This window comes from Mirounga leonina, unplaced genomic scaffold (assembly GCF_011800145.1).
Source record: "Mirounga leonina isolate KUSES-001 unplaced genomic scaffold, KU_Mleo_1.0 Mir_174, whole genome shotgun sequence".
Classification (NCBI taxonomy): domain Eukaryota; kingdom Metazoa; phylum Chordata; class Mammalia; order Carnivora; family Phocidae; genus Mirounga; species Mirounga leonina.
The window spans coordinates 45,779,336-45,794,809 of record NW_023270451.1 but is presented as its reverse complement, the minus strand read 5'-3'; the positions used below and the strand labels follow the sequence as shown (position 1 = coordinate 45,794,809).

Genomic DNA, 15,474 nt, shown 5'->3' with positions numbered 1-15,474 from the left:
TGTGGCCTGATGAGATTTCTAGAAGGTTGGTGGTTCTCAGAGCCTCCCAGATTCTAGGCCTCTGTGGAAGGTACAAGCCTGCTCACTGGACACTCAGTTTCCTAATATCGTTGTCTCCCCTTTGAGAAACCAGCCCTAAGTGTGTGTGTGGTGGGCAGGGAGGGGGCTGTCTGGGGCCTGTGTCCAACTCTCAGCCTGACACAGACTTGTCCCATAAGTTTGCGTGTCCATCTCCCTTTCTGTCAAATAAGGACAACCACACCTGCTGTGCCCCCAACTCTGAGAGAGACCCTGAGTGGGAAGGGGCTTTGTGAGTTCAGGAGGGCTGGACAGAGCCCTGTTCAGCCCACACCAGCCTCCAGACTACATGAGGACAGATGGAAGAGCATCTGTCAGATGGGTGCAGACAGAGTGGTCTTTTCATGGCTCTCTGTCACCCTCGGGGCAGAGGCCAGCCCACTCTGACCTCTCTTCCCTTTGGCCCTGGGCAGACATGCTAGGAATCTGACTAAAGCCACAGACGCCTCCACAGGAAAATACACATCCTCACCAGGTGTGGTACCTACCTCCAGGAGAGGAGTGGCCCACAAGGCCTCAAGGGGCTAAGTTGCTCTTCCCCCCTTAGCTAGTCACCCTTCCCAGCCAGCTAAGCATCACCCGTGCCCAGCGCAACTGCACTCAGTTCTGATGCGTGAGCTCCTGGCAAAACCTTGGGTCCCACTACCTAACACAGATGTGGGTGGGGCCGGAAATGGGAGTGGAGGGACAGAGGGACGAACAGCCGAGCAGCCCCTGGTGCTCCCTGAGCCATGCTCTGAGGAGGGCAGAGGGGTTGATGGGGCTGTCACACTTCAGTCCTGCTTTCCCCTATGTCTTTCACACTCCATCACCAAAAATGGCCCCTACTGGGGGCAGGACCCTGTGTTACTCAGGTGGAGTTCTGGGGTGAGGCTGTGTCCGCCCACTGAGACCAGAGATCGTCAGGGCAGGAGGGCAGGCAATGGCTCCCCCTCAGACTGGGTCTGCAGTGTGGGCACCAATCTCCTCTTCGACCCCAAGATCCTTCATAGGAACACAGTAGCCAAAGAGGAAAAACTACAGGAAGCCTAGATGACCTTATAAGTCATTTTCCTTTATTTTCTTAACATATAGTGAACTTCCGATTCCAAAGAGACATCTATGCAGAGCAAACAGATTCAGGGTCTGGCATGTAGCAGTCAGAACCAGGCAGGAAGTGGGTCTGCCCCCCTCTCCCCTCCAGCACGACCCTCACCCCTCCTGGCTTCTGACCGCCGCCCAGGCAGAAACCGAGCAGCTGAGAATAAGAGGGGTCAGTCTTATAGTCCAGGGAGTAGCCAGAGACATGGCCTTGGTTGCTAGGCCTGGCCAAGTCATTACGTAGCTGTGGGTCCTTGGACCTCAGTTTCCTTATCTGTTAAATGAGCTAGAAGTCCCTGCTAGGGAATGGAGAAGAGAGTGCGTAGATGTTATGATGAGTCGGTGACCATTTAGGGTTACCTGGTTGTCTTGCTGCTTCCATATAATCTGCAGATGGGAGTCACTTGGGTTTTGTCACCTTCATGCCTACAGGCATGCTGGGGGACCTGCTCTGGCCCTGATGGGATTGAATAGACTGTGGAGACAGCTGCCTCCAAAGCAGACTCTCTCCTCTGAAGTGTCCTTGGGCTGCACTGGTAGCTACATCATCAGGCCAAGGCTGACTGTCCCCTCCAGGCAAATGAGAAGGGAAGGCTGTGGCCTGGGGTCACACAGGGAGGCTGTGCAGGTCACCCAGCTGCCCCAAGTGCCTCCAACCAGGAGTTCAGCAATAGGGGAGGGAATCAGCTCCTCCTCCTCCCTCGGCATCAGCTGGGGGCCTAGAAACCCCCCTCAGGGTCCAGCAAGGGCCATGTGCCTCCGTGGGCTGATCCGCATCAGGGTCATCTGTCCTCCGGCGTGGGGCTTCTGATAACCAACTGCCCTTTAATAAACACACACCTGCATAAGTGTGGCCTGTGTCTACACTGGCAGAAGGAAGTGGAGAATCACATGACGATTAAGATGATGCAATGAGAGATGGGAAAGGCCAACTAAAACCCAGTGAAGGAGCATGGGTATTGCTCCTTCGCGCTCCATCTGGCACCATCCTGCGACAGCAGACCCTGTCCCTGCTGCATAGGGGTCGGCCCTGCTCCCCGGGAACAGGGACTTCTCGGGGCCTGGGCTGTCTGTTGGTCTCTGCTTTGAACCATGTATGCGTATGTCCATGTGTTCACACAGATACATACTACAGCTCTCCCCTCGGGAAAGAACCAGGGCAAGTGGAGGAAGTGCTGGTCCATACTACATCTTCTAGAACCCACGAAGTGTCTACCCTTACAGAATAGAGAGGCCCCGGGCCTGTGGAGCTCTCCCTGTCCCTGCCGCCCTGCAGATATGGACGATCACAAGGTCCTGCAGCAAGTCTGGGGGCGGAGGGGGGCTGGAGGCGAGCCAAACTGCGGGAACGAAGCCGGCCTACCGCTTGCCTCTGACCACGCACCTCCTGCCATCTCTTCCCCTCAGAGCACCCTTGGGGGCAGAGGGCAGGTTCCGGAAGAAGGAGGGCCACGCCCAAGGGCACAAAGCAGTAACAGTGGCGCCCCAGACCCCTGCAGCAGATGAGCTGTGCAGCAGCTCTGGGATGAGGGACTTCCTGGCACACCTTCCGTCACACTCTGGGGGGACAGCTTAGCAGGGCGGGTCCCTCTCTTTCACTTCCTCCGTAGCTTCAAGGGAGTGAGTGACTGGTCAGTCGTGGTCCCCAGGAAGCCCCGGGGCCAGGAAACAGAGACAGAGAAAGAAAGTGATAGAAACAGCCCCGAACCAGGCTTGACCACACGGTTCTGGAGGAACTTTGGGAAGTGACGGTGGCCAGCTTGTCAGAGTGTCTACAACATGATTTCACCCTCCCCTCCCTCCACCCGCCCCTGCCCCGCCCCCACGGGGGTGCCCGGGCCGGGGCCTCTCTATTTGGGCTTCATCTCCACCCTCGAGTTGATGTCGTCGCCGTCCAGGTCGTACTCCTCCACCTGGCCGCTGGTCCACACCTTCACGCGGTCAGTGAGGTCGCTGCTGCGCGGGGCCAGGATGAAGTCGTAGATGAGCACAGCCAGGGCTCCCCCGATGAACGGCCCCACCCAGAAAACCTAGGGACAGAGCAGGCGTGCTCAGAGGGTGGGACGCCTGCCCTGAAGACGGCCTCCCACCCCCCCATGGCATGGGCTCTCTCCCCACCGGCGCCTGGATTCAGAGGCAGGCGGGGTTGAACCCCAGTGTCCTGACTGCAGAGCCCCTGGACCTGGCCCAAGCCAGGATGCTGGTAGTGAGCCTCTCCCTGCCTCCGTGTGCCCCCGCTCGGGGTGCCTGGCGTGACTAGACCAGCCCTGCCCACCGTCCCCAGCTTCTGAAGGGCCACAGGAATGTCTAGTTTGATAAACGGTGGCCCAAAACAGACACGTCGACGGGAAGAACACCTACATCCGTCGAGTGCTGACTCTGAGATTGAGTGCTCAATCTCCAGGTGGTGAGGCCATCTGTCCTAGAGGCCACCGTGGGAGGTAAGTAAGTGCCACAACACCCCCACTTCACTGCTTAGGGGAGGCAGTCACCGGGAGGGTCAGCAGCCTGCCCATGTCACACTGAATGGGGAAGGGGCTGAGCCACGATCGGGCCTGGCTCTCCACCACGCTGCTGGGATGCTGTACGCCACCACCCCCATGTCAGGCCTCGGTTTCCCAATTTCCTCCCCCGTGTCTGTCTCCCAGAGCCTCCGTGATGAGAGAGGATGCTGCAGAGTGGAGTTGGAACCACCACTCGGCACCAGAACACCCCCGCCCCCTCCAGGGGATATCCCTGCGACCCCTTACCCAGTGGTCCTTGAAGTTATGCGTGATCACGGAGGAGCCGAAGGACCGGGCGGGGTTAATACCGCAGCCTGTGTAGTCGATCTGCAAGGGGAAGGGCAGGAGGCAGAAAGGGGAGAGCCAGAGAGACAGACAGAGGGAGAGGAGACACAGTGACACAGAGAAAACAGGGAGGTGACAATCAGATGCAGAAAGAGAGGGGCACACCGACCCAGAAAGATGGTCAGGAGGTCCCTGTGCTGCCCTCTCAGAGCAGGGCTCTGGCCCCAGCCCCCTGCCCATGACAGGTACCCCACCTGCCCCCACTCCCACCTGGGAGGGCCCCACACTCACCGCCAGCAGGTGTCCCAGGGCCACAGAGAGGCCGATGGCGAGAGGGCCCGAGCCCCCGAGGTCCCGGCGCCTCCTGTCGGTGGTGGCCAGCACACACAGCACCAGCTGCAGGGTGCCTATGATTTCGATGCCCAAGCCCTGACCAGAGTTCACACCAGGGGCCAGCTGTAGGGAAAAGGGACAGCAAGGTTCGGTGAGCAGGCGAGGTGGGGATGGTGTCCCAGGCCCCCCAGGCCCTGGCAACTCAGTGCCCTCAGAGCCCATCACATTAGCCCCCAGCTGGGCCCAGAGGGGGCCAGGCCCCACCCAAGCACACACCGCTGGGAGTGGACACAAGGCTTTGTCCCTTCCACACCTCTGAGGAGGTGCCAGCTCAGCCCCTGGTACCTGCCTCCACCCTGCAGCACTCTACCTAGAGGCCAGGGAAGCCTGCATCCCACTCCAGCCAGCCAGAGCATCCTGGGGTACCAGAGTACCCGAGGCGAGGGGCAAGTCCCACATGTGGGAGGGCCCACCTGGACACTATTGCTTCACACCCCACAAGTCCAGAACATTCCACCCCATCCCCTGCTGCATCTAAAGCTCCCAGAGCTGGGGAGGGTCTTCCTCAGTTAGCTGGCCCAGCTCCCTTAGTCTCTCTCCTTGTGCCCGTCTCCCTTGTTGCCTTGCCCTCTGTCTCCTACCCCACCTCTGTCTGTCTCTCCCATTTCTTCTCTACCCTCCCTGTCTTCCCCTCCCTCTCCATCTCGCTCCTGGACAAGCTCCCCTCCTTCTCCCTGGCCACATAGGCCCCGCCACTACCGTCTGGCTGTCACTTGCTCTTGGACCACTTTTAGAAACATGACTCATGGAAAAAGAAGGGGATGGGAGCTGCCATGAGGTCACCAGAGCCCTCCCCCTGCAGCTGCACCAGGGAGACCCCTCCCCAGGGAGTCCCCAAACCTCCCCTTTGTGGGGGTCCCAGGGGCCAGGTGCACCCACACAGGGGAACTGGGCCATATGGGCAAAGGCCCACTGGCAGAGATGCCCGGATGTGGCCACATGGTCTGCCTTCCCCCAGGCAGAGTTGGTGTGTCCAAATAAGCCTGAACTTGAAGTCTCATCCTGGGAACGAAGGGAGAGGGGCTGGTCCTCCAAAGCCGGAGGGCATTTTATAAAACCCTAGGTGGGGGGCCCTCTTCCACCCCCCCAGAGTTTTCTCAGCCCCACCCTGAGGCCATCTTACAAGAACAATTCTCTTCCCGCCTTTGTCAGCAGTCCTGGGTCACAGGGAAAGTGACTCACATCCCCTCCTCTGGGCTGCAGCCCCAGCTCTAGGCTTTTCCTGGCAGACCCCAGCGCTGTAACCCCTCAGCCCAGCCAGCCCTCTGGGCAATGCCCAGTTTTCTTCCCATCCCAAGGTTGGGTAGTGGAGGCAGAAGGCCTGCGTTCAGGTCCTGACTCTCCTTCTTGCTGGTGCCATGGCCATGGCCTTTCCCTAGTCTGATCCTCAGTTTCCCCATCTGTAAAATAGCTTTTCCTATCCACTTTCCAGAGTGGCTGGAGTTTCCAAGGCAATGGGGTAGGGAGGTCTTAGGGCATTTGGGAAGGGCTGCAGAGGCAGGAGGGACCTGGACAGTTGTGGCTTTGTTCTGGTTCTTTCTCACCTTATCCCCAGGACTGGGGGACAGGTGGAAGGGGAGGGACCCTGCATAGGATTGTGGAGACCCAAGTGAGGCCGGCCTGGAGCCAGAACGAGCTCCACGGAGGAGAGGCCTATGAGACTGGGCCAACTGTACAGATGCCCGTCCACACTCACACCTGCCCTCTTGACAGGCTTCAGGAAGCTCAAGCCTCCTCTTCCTGCTCTCTGCTCTCCAGGCTCAGCCTAATTGCTAGCTGGCAGGAGTCCTGAAACCAGGCCTGGCATGCTGATTAATGGAGCCATCGATCTAAGTGGTTCCTGCCTCCTAGCCTCACACGTCCCCATCCTCTCACAGTTGTGGCCTGGGCAAGCTCATCTCCTCCCCCAGTTCTTAACCAGGTCTGAGTACCCCAGCCCCTGCTCTGCCCAAAAGCACAGGGTTTCATGCAAAGTGAGCAGAGCCAGGGGCCCTGTGCCATGTCCAGCCCTTTGAGTCCACGAGAAGCAGAGGGGGTGACCACCTGCCCTGGGGACTCTGTGTTATACCCCCTTCCTGACCACCCAGAGCCACATGGGTTGACGAACTTCCTCTCCCAATAGCCATCACCACCACCACTAGGAAGCCTCCCCTGATTGCTTCAATGTCTACTGACCACTTCTTCTTTGACCACCAACACACTTGTGTGACTTACATCTGACAAAACTTGATAATTCAGAACTGAAAGGGATAAAGGTCTGCTGAAAGTCAATGTCCAGAAGAAAGCAGGTAAAAATTCAAAATATGTTACTGTTCACAACGCATTAAATTTGAAACAATTGCTTAAATAGGGCTAATCTCAGTTGTGGTCACTTGGTATTGGGAAAAAAAAAATGTTTGCACATCCCTAGGGAGTTTTGCCCAGCTTAGGGCTTATATGTCACTGACAAAGCCCCCTTCCAAAAAAAATCCCAACAATCAGTTTTATGAATATAAGTATGAACAACAGAATAAGGCCGACATTGAATCTGAAGCATCAGAAAGAAGCAGAGTCTCCATTCTCACATCAAACCCATGTAAGGCCATTCTCAAGGCCCAGTTCAGACCCCACCGACTCCAAGAAGCTTCCCCCGTTGCCTGGCTGGAATTAACTTCTGCGGCTGTGCCGTCAGGCTCTCACTGAACCGCCTGCAACTCTTGCAGGGAAGTAAGCCTCCTGCCTCCTCTGTGGGCACCTCAGACCCCTGGCCTGGGGGCTTGGTGAGGACAGAGTGGGGAGACCTTCCCGTCTCGCTGCCCGGACCCCAGAGAGGACACTTGCTGTAGTGACAGAAGTTGCAGATAACGCTAATTTTCTAGAACTTCCACCCTGTCTGGAGGCAGCCTGGCTCCAGGGATGCTCTCTGGACTCAGGGCTGGTTTACTGGCTTTCTGGCTGGGAGACCATTAGTTTTTGTGGGTCTTACAGGGCAGGCCGTGCAAGCCTCTGTGAGGTAATGAATGAGGAGGCTGAGTCCCGGGGAAGAGACAGCTAAGCCATCTTGTCCCAGCCAAGGATACTGACTATCTACAGGACCAGTCAAGGGACCCGGCTGTTCCCAGCTTGGACTGAAGAACGGCTGAAGATGGGTCTATAGCAGCCAGCGTGACCCAGGCACCGGGACAGCAGGGGAGGGAAGGTGTACAGGGCTGACCTCTCTAGACAGTGGTCCTCAACCCATCCCTGCTGCCCATGGACAGAATGACCAAGGTCGCTTCCTAGGCCCAGGGCCCCAACTCAACCTGGGCACCCTGGTGTCCCACCCTTGGGGAACAGCAGGCTCCAGAACCAGCCTGGCTGCAATCTGAGCATCCAGGCTCAAAGAACAGGGGAGGGGAGACATCAAGGCCTGCCCTGCTCACCCAATGCCTCCAGGACTCAGCACTCACAGCGAGGGGGACCTCAGTGGGTCCCTCGTGTCACCCCTTGAAGGGTATTCCTGTGTCCATGGCCCTCTGGGTAACCAACGCTTTGTGGACCTCTGTGTATCTTTGTAGGTTGGTGTCTGCAGGATCTGGGGGTGACCATATGTGTCTGGGTGTGACTCTCTCCTTTTCTTTTTCATTAGACATTAAGAGGGCTTATTACATCATAATTGAATGACAAGTCTATCAAAGAGCTACATAAATTCTAAATCTGTATGCACCAGATAAGATAGCCAAAAAAAAAATGACAACTGACAGAACTGTGAGGTGAATCTGATCAATCAGCCACCAGAGCGAAAGAGTTGACCAGCCCTCTCTTAGAAATGGATAGACTAAAGCAGTCAGACACTGTAAATAGCACCAACGGGAAGGATTTGAGCCACATGATTAACAAGCTTGATTTAAGGAAAATACATAAAGCCCTGCACTCCAAATTTGAGAATATCCACTCTCTTTCAAAAGCCCCCATGTGGACACGGGGACCAACTTAGTCGTGTATTGGCCCGGGCGTCCCAGCTGTCTGAGAATCCCAATCACACACGAGCCGTCTCTTAGCACGGGGAGCTCTGTGTGTCTGGGGGTCTCTCTGTGGCACGTGACTCTGCGTGACTGTACTGTGCGTCTGGTGGCATTTCTGAATGTGTCGCCCTGTCCCTTGACATCACAGGTGCCACCACTGGCTGGGAAGAGGGGCGGAGAAGGGAAGGAGGCCCCCCTTGAGGGACAGAGAGCGAGCAGCGGATCTCAGAGGGTCCTTATTTGCTCCCAGAAGCCACTTCATCTTCCTGACAAGAAACAATACACAAAGCAATGGCTTCCTCCTTCCCTCCCTCCTTCTTTTCCTTACTCCAGGGCGTCCCCACCCTCCTGCCAGGGAAAGGAAGAGGCTCTGTTGAGGAGCACTTACCCCTCCCGCCGGGATCCCAGGGCCTGAGTGGAACCACCCAGGCTTGCGAATGTGCTCTACGCCCACCTGCGTGTGCCCCCTTATGCCGTGTGTGTGTGTGTGTGTGTGTGTGTGTGAGTGAAGTGTGAGCATGTGTGCTTTAGAACAGCTGAAAGAACCAAAGGCCAGAGGCAGGCTGGGGGCACGGTGCTGCCCTGCCCTGATCTGCTACGCAACCAAACAATCTCAATGCCTCTGCGGCCTCAGTTTCCTGATCAGTAAAATGGAGGCGTTGGCCCGGATGTTAGCCCCAGGATTCCTCCCCCCCTGACATGGGACCCCTGCCCCCAGGGCCCACAGTCACCCTCTGGGCCAGGATTGTCAGTGCAGGATTCCCAAAGAGCCATCTGAACTGGGGTCTCAATATGGCATAAAGCCTGTTACAGGACCTCCCTCCCAGAGCAGCCGGAAGCAAGCCGATTCTACCTGCACACCCTAACCACAGGGAGCTTACGGACTCGGGGGCAGCCCCTTCCCAATTACATCTGCCTCTCTCTTGTCCTAGTGGTGGGATTTCAGGCACTGAGAGGAGCTGCTACTGGGAATGGGGCATTTTCCAGTCTTTTCTACCATCTTTTGAGTTGGGGTTCTTAACTCAACTGGACCGCAGCTCCTTGGTAACGTGAAGACGGCCCCTCACTTAACCCCCTAAGCACCACTGTGGGGCAAGGAGTCCCCCAGTCCCCGGGGAAGAGCCCTGGCTGAGGGGACATTGACCATGACAACATTCTCCTGTCCACACCTGCAGGCGTGTTGACTCAGCCCCAGCTATTCAGGAGGCACCAGACCTACTGGCACTTCCAGAGGGCAGGGACCATGCCCCACCCAGGGAGGCTCTGCCAGCAAGAACAGGGGGCTCTTGGAGAAAGCCTTCCCAAGCCAGTCCCTAAGGGGTGGGTGTGGGGCATGTTTGACCAGCCTGGGGAAAGCCCTGGTGGCTGGTGCTGAAGGAACCCCCATTGGGTGGGACCCTAGAGAAAGTGGGGAGCACTCTAGGGCTGAGCTCAGGTTGGGGGGCACTCCATGGAACTGGTCTGCAATGAACTAAGGGCTTAAGGCATGAGAGGGAGGGTGTGTCCTGGGGGCCCCAGGGGGAAGGTGAGACCCTGCAGACTGGGGAACTCCAGCAGGCCACGTCCCCTCTCATGGCTTTGCCCTTTCAGACAAGGTGTTCCCAGAGTGAGTCCTAGGTAAGGCCAGGCCTTGGGGTGGGCAGCATGGGGCCGGCAGGGCTGCTCCAGGGGCCCTCACAAAGGAAACCGCCTCAGAATTTTCTGTGGAGAGGGAAGTCTCCACCACAAAGCTCCTGCCTCTCTACGCCCTCCCCCTCATCTGGTTCTGGCTGGAAACTGTAATTACACGTTGCAGCTATAGGGCACCACCACCCAGCCCCCAGCTCCCTCTCTGGGCACGTCCGTCTAAAAACTGGCTTCCCTTTCCCCAAGCCACCCCCAACTCTGGTGGAGGCGGAAGGGCCCTCAACTCTGGAAGGACTCGTGGCCAGTGCGGGGGAGGGGGGCCAACAGGGAAGGGACAACCCTCTCACTCGGTGGTTGGGGAAACCGAGCCCAGGAAACTGGGGAAGGGGAGAGTTTAGGGCTGAGGTGAGGCCCTGGGTGTAGCAGATAGAAGCAGTCCCCAGGCAGTCAGACCCAGAATCAGCAGGGCTGAGAGAAGACCCCGAAGAGGGAAGGTTTGCCCTCTGCCTGAAGCCCCCACGCCCCGCCCCGGGGGCTGAAATCCCAGACTCGGGGACAACCGGGCATCCAGTCCCCTCTCGGACACAGGCAGACACTGGCCTGAATCCTGAGCATCCACTCTCCAGAGCCCCAGCCCCCCACCATGACCCCCACGCCCACCAGCGCCACCCCGTGACTCCCTGACCCTGGGCTCCGACAGCCACCTTGCCTGCGCTCATGCCCTTTCTCTGCCCGGAAGCCCCTTTCCCAATCTCCACATTCAGCCTCCCATGGCACTTCCTCCGTGAAGCCTTCCTGGCCCTCCCCACGGCTCAAAGGCAGAAGTTCCCTTGCCGCCCTGACACCTCTTATCACACCTGGCCCCTGCCCCATATCGCAGGCAGCTGTGCGAGGGGCTTATCTTGCCCGCCAGGGGCCTTGGTCGCCCAGGGGTGGGGAGCTGGCTGACTCAGCCAGTTGGGCCCCCAGCGGTCCCAGTCCGGTTTGCAGGGAGCATCGGTGAGCGAGCCAGAGACGGGAAGGATAAAAAGAGCTGGCTAACGGTCAGGACTCCCAGGTTCGTGAGCATCTTTCACTTCCCAGGGCCCAGCCACGCCCTGCTATGTTCCTACTTCACAGATGGAAACTGGGGCCACCCAGGCAAGGGTGCTGGCCTGAAGCACCAACCCCTGCCTCTGACACTCTCACTTTGGGCCGAAATTGGGGTTTGGCTCTTAGAACCAGCCAGGATCCTACAGGCAGGACAGAGGCCCATGGTCTCTCCAGGGCGTATGCCGAGTCCTGACTCAGTGAGAAGAAAGTTGTCCCCACCATGCCCCCGGGGACACCCCCTGACTCACCCCAACCACTTCCTGTCTCTTCTTTCCCTATTTTCCTTAGGAATCTCCATGTCAACAAAGGGCTCCTCCTAGGTTTGGACCAGGGTGGGGTCCCGGGCCCAAGAGGAAAGAGTGTGTCCCTTGCTGCATAGACTGGTCTCTGCCCTTCTTGAGGCATTGGGGCCACCTGCCAGATCCCTTCAGATCCCTTCAGATCCCTTCAGATCCCAGGTCCGATGTCTGACAGGAGCCCTTGGGAGAGATGCTTTCTGTTTCCAGGCCCAGGGCTTGCGCTTCTGAACCCGCAACTTCCATGGTGTAGACAGGACAGTGCCCGCACCCCACCACAACACTCCGTTCCCTTCGTTCAGCATGGCCCTTCTTGGGCTCCTCTTAGCCAGACCCTCCTGGGAAGGGTGATCATTAAACTCAAGTCCCCGAAGTGAGCTTGCTGGTAGTATCGGCGGGGCCAAGAAATACCTAGAGACCTAGGTTCCCTCTTGGAGTCTCAGGGTCCTCAGCTCCAAGGAAACTCAACAGGTTAACAGCAGACAGGACCTGAACCTGGAGTGCCTGTCTCCCAGACCGGGGCTGGCCCCGGCTTGAGCCTGTCCATTTTCCTCTCCCACCTGCAACGTGCCCAGCCCCGGCATCAGGGTAACTCTGAGAAATGGAGGCCAGGGAAGGGAAGGGACATTGGAGCAGGGTGTGGCCAGATCAAGATGCCAGAGTCAGGGGCCACCCTCCCTGCCTCTACCTGCGATGCCGAGTCAGAACACAAAGTCAGCCAACAGATGCCTATCCTGCCTGTCCCTTGAGAAGGAGGGGTCAAGACGGCGCCGAAGGCCCGCGGAGATTCAACCCCACCCCTTCGAGGACCTCTTCTCCCATGCCATCATGCCCAGCGAGCGCTGCTGTGAACCTGACCCTACCCAGGGGCCACACCCTCGGGTCACTGGGCTCTGGCCCTCTGCAGAGACTGAGGCTTGGAGGAACCTGGCCTGCCAGAGCTCCCGTCCCTTCCACCCACCTCGGCCACGTCTTTCCTGACTAAAGTCTAAACTCCAGCCTGCAGGCTAATCTTCAATCTTGGGCTGAGCAGCGGTTGGCTCTGCAAGGGGGCTGGGTAAGGTGTCACTGTGACACCAGAAGTGCTAATCCCCCCCGTGGCAAGGCTGGGCCAGTTGCCCTCTGCCCGTGACCTTCCCAAGCCTCCCCGCAGCTGCAGCGCCAGGCTCTGAACTTTGGCTGGGAAGCCAGAGAACAATTGCTATAATCACGGGCCGCCGTCTCTGAGGAGCCCTTGGCCGGCCCGCTCGCTGTCCCTACGCCCATCTGCCGCGCCCTGGCCGGGCCAGCCGCCTCTCTGGAGATCTGATTCCTCCTCGGTGCTCCTTCGCCTCCCGCCTTCCCTGGGAAGGCACCCTCCAAGCCTTCCTCAGCCTCTCTCTGGCCAAATGTCCCCCTGCGGTGGCCCAAGCCGGGTCTGAGTCTGCACTTGGCTGGGGGTCTGGAAAAGCCCAGGTCGGCGACAGCAAGCAAGTGCCGCCACCGGCCACCCGGGAGGAGCTCTTTACAGCGGCCCGCCGCCCACCCACCAGCATCGGCTTCCCATTCATGCCCCCGCCCGGAGCCCGCCGGAGCCAGGAGCCGTGGGGACGCACAGGTACACACTCACCCCCAGCCACTCCCGCCGCAGCACGAACACTCGCAGACACACTCGCAGCCCTGGGCGCACACGGAAACACACGTGCCACGCCTCACGGTGCCCAGCGACAGGAGAGGAGCGCAGACAGGAGGCAAGATGCGCCCCCCGGCCGCCCCCCTACACTGCCATCCAGGAAAACCACCTGCCAACAGCCCAGCATGTTTTCACCCCTCCCCCAGCCCCCCACCCCTAGCTTGGTCTAATTTCTGGGGGCCGAGGAGCGGGACGGGCTTTCTCCTTGAAGGCGGTTTGTTGGGGCACCTGTGTGAATGCGGGGCGGGCTGGAGGCCCGTGGGGCCGCCCACCCGGGTCCTGCTCGCACACTCGCCCCCCTGGCGCAGCCGTGCGGGGCCTCTGGGCACAGCGGGCAGCGTCTCCCCAGGGTCCAGACTGTAGGAAGAGGGAGCTGGCTGGCCCGGCCGGGCTGGCGGGGAGGGCAGGAAACTACAGCCGTGGGGTGAGGAACTGCTGGCCCCAACCTAAGCTGCCTCCAGAGCTTCATCCCTGCAACAGACGCCCGCAGGGGACGTTGGCCAGACTATTCTGCCCTGGGTCTCAGCTTCCCACAGTGCCTGGCAGAAACTGGGCTCCGGGCCGCAGGTGTAGCTGAGTTCCAGCCCCAAGTCCACATGACCTCCAGCCACCTCGCGTCCTCTCTGCTCCTCAGTGTTCCCATATGCTCAATGGGTGGAGGATGAGACCTCCCGCCGTCTCTGCTCCGCTCCAGAGCCCCAGCGCCTGGGGCCACCCCACTTACCTCGTTTCGGCCGAGCGAGTTGTCTGGCAGGGCGGAGGTGATGCCCGAGAGGATGGCGGTGGCCACGATGGCCCCCACGCACTGGGCAAGGATGTACATGACAGCCCTGAGGATGCTGATCTGGCAGCTGAGCAACAGCCCCAGTGTGACGGCCGGGTTGAGGTGGGCGCCGCTAATGTGGCCCACGCTCTGGGCCAGGGTGGCGATGCTCAGCCCGAAGGCCAGGGACACCTTCACGTTATCCTGGGCCGCACCTGCTGTCTGGTTGTTCTTCACCGGGTAATTGAAGCCCAGGGCAGAACCAATGCTGATGAAGATGAAGAGGGTCATGGCCAGGAACTCGGCCACCACCGCCCTCCAGAAGAGCTTCTTCTTGAACTCGCTGGCCATGCTGGCAGGGGGCTCGACTGGAGACCGCTGCCTGGTGCTCCACTCCCTCTGAGAGCTGAGCCACAGCCCAGGCTGGGCCTATTTATAGGGCCCGGGGGGGGGGGGGAGGAGAGGGGGAGCACAAAGAGAGGAAGGCCTCTCCTTGCTCCTGGCCCGCCCCACACTGCAAGGGCCTCCTCTCAGCGATGGATGCAGACACAGCTCTGCTGTCGGCCTGCCAACTTTTTTCCCTCCCTCCTCTCCTCCCTCCCTCCCTCTCTCCAACCGCCCTCAGCCCTGCCCAGCTCGAGGAGGCAGCCACTGCTCTAATAGGCTTTGGGAAATTCCTCCAAGTTGGCCCACTCAGGGGGCCAGAGAAATCCAGGTGTCCCGCCCTATGTGCAAAGCTCAGGGGGTGCCCATGGGCAGAGCCAGGAGCTCTGGATGGGGCGGGGTGGGCGGGCTGGACTCAGCAGGTGGACGCTGCCTTCCCTGGAGGCGGGGCACCATGATCCTGCTTGCCTGCCATCCCCATCCCATCCCACAGTGGCGTTAGCCTAGAGACCACAGGTCCAGGGGTTCCCAGGGGGCATTCAGGGCCTCCTGCACCCCAGCCCAGGCCTGGCCGCTGGATGTCACTTTAAGGATGTCCCAGGGCCCCAGCACCACAGTCCAGTCCCAGTTGATGGGGGCACAGAGGCATTAGGAGGCACAGAGAGCTCATCTGTGGCCCACCCTGCACTCTATGGTCAAGGGCAGGCCTGCGATAGGCAAGGACATGGGAAGTACCCACTCTGGGAGCCCTCATGCTTCCAGAGCAATTTGAACTAATTTCAGGGCAGATAGAGAAAGTGGGGACAGTTTAGGATTTTCTTCTCAAAAGCTGCATGCTGGCAGACCACAGGGGAGAGTGAAGGAATGGCAAGCTAGCCTGGAGACGGGAGGGAAGAGGAGAGAAGGAGAGAAGACCCAAGACAAAGAGAGAGGCAGAGACGCAGCCGGAGAAGGGAAGAGGAGAGAAGACAGACAGATGGACAGACAGGGGAAGACAGACGGGCAGAATGAAAGAGTAAAAGGGAAGGAGAATCCCCACAACAGTGCAAGTGAAAGAGAGAGATCTCAGGCCAGGCTGAGAAGGAGAGACAGCCAGGGAGCACAGAGGGTGAAGACACAGACTGGAAAAAGAGGACACATGACTGGAACCAGAGGCAAGAAGCAAAAGTGGAAAGATTGGGCGGGGGGGAGGGGAAGAGGCCGCTCTGCAGAGCCCTGTGGTCCAGGCTGTGCCCTGCACATCCTCAAGCCAGAGGCCCCACAGCAGCCGATTAGCTGTACAAGCAACAGGGAGCTCCTGCCTGTCGGCCAGCCTGCT

At 59.1% G+C, this 15,474-nt stretch overlaps 1 protein-coding gene across 1 annotated transcript; it reads right to left on the bottom strand.

The window, feature by feature from the left end:
* Positions 1–1,111: 1,111 nt before the first annotated feature.
* Positions 1,112–14,167, bottom strand: AQP1 (aquaporin 1 (Colton blood group)). The gene is made up of 4 exons (XM_035020850.1): positions 13,734–14,167; positions 4,239–4,403; positions 3,909–3,989; positions 1,112–3,188 (listed from the first exon to the last, which is right to left on the bottom strand). Exons 1-4 carry the CDS (start codon positions 14,121–14,123, stop codon positions 3,009–3,011), a joined length of 816 nt encoding a protein of 271 aa, XP_034876741.1. The 5' UTR covers positions 14,124–14,167; the 3' UTR covers positions 1,112–3,008.
* Positions 14,168–15,474: the final 1,307 nt, after the last annotated feature.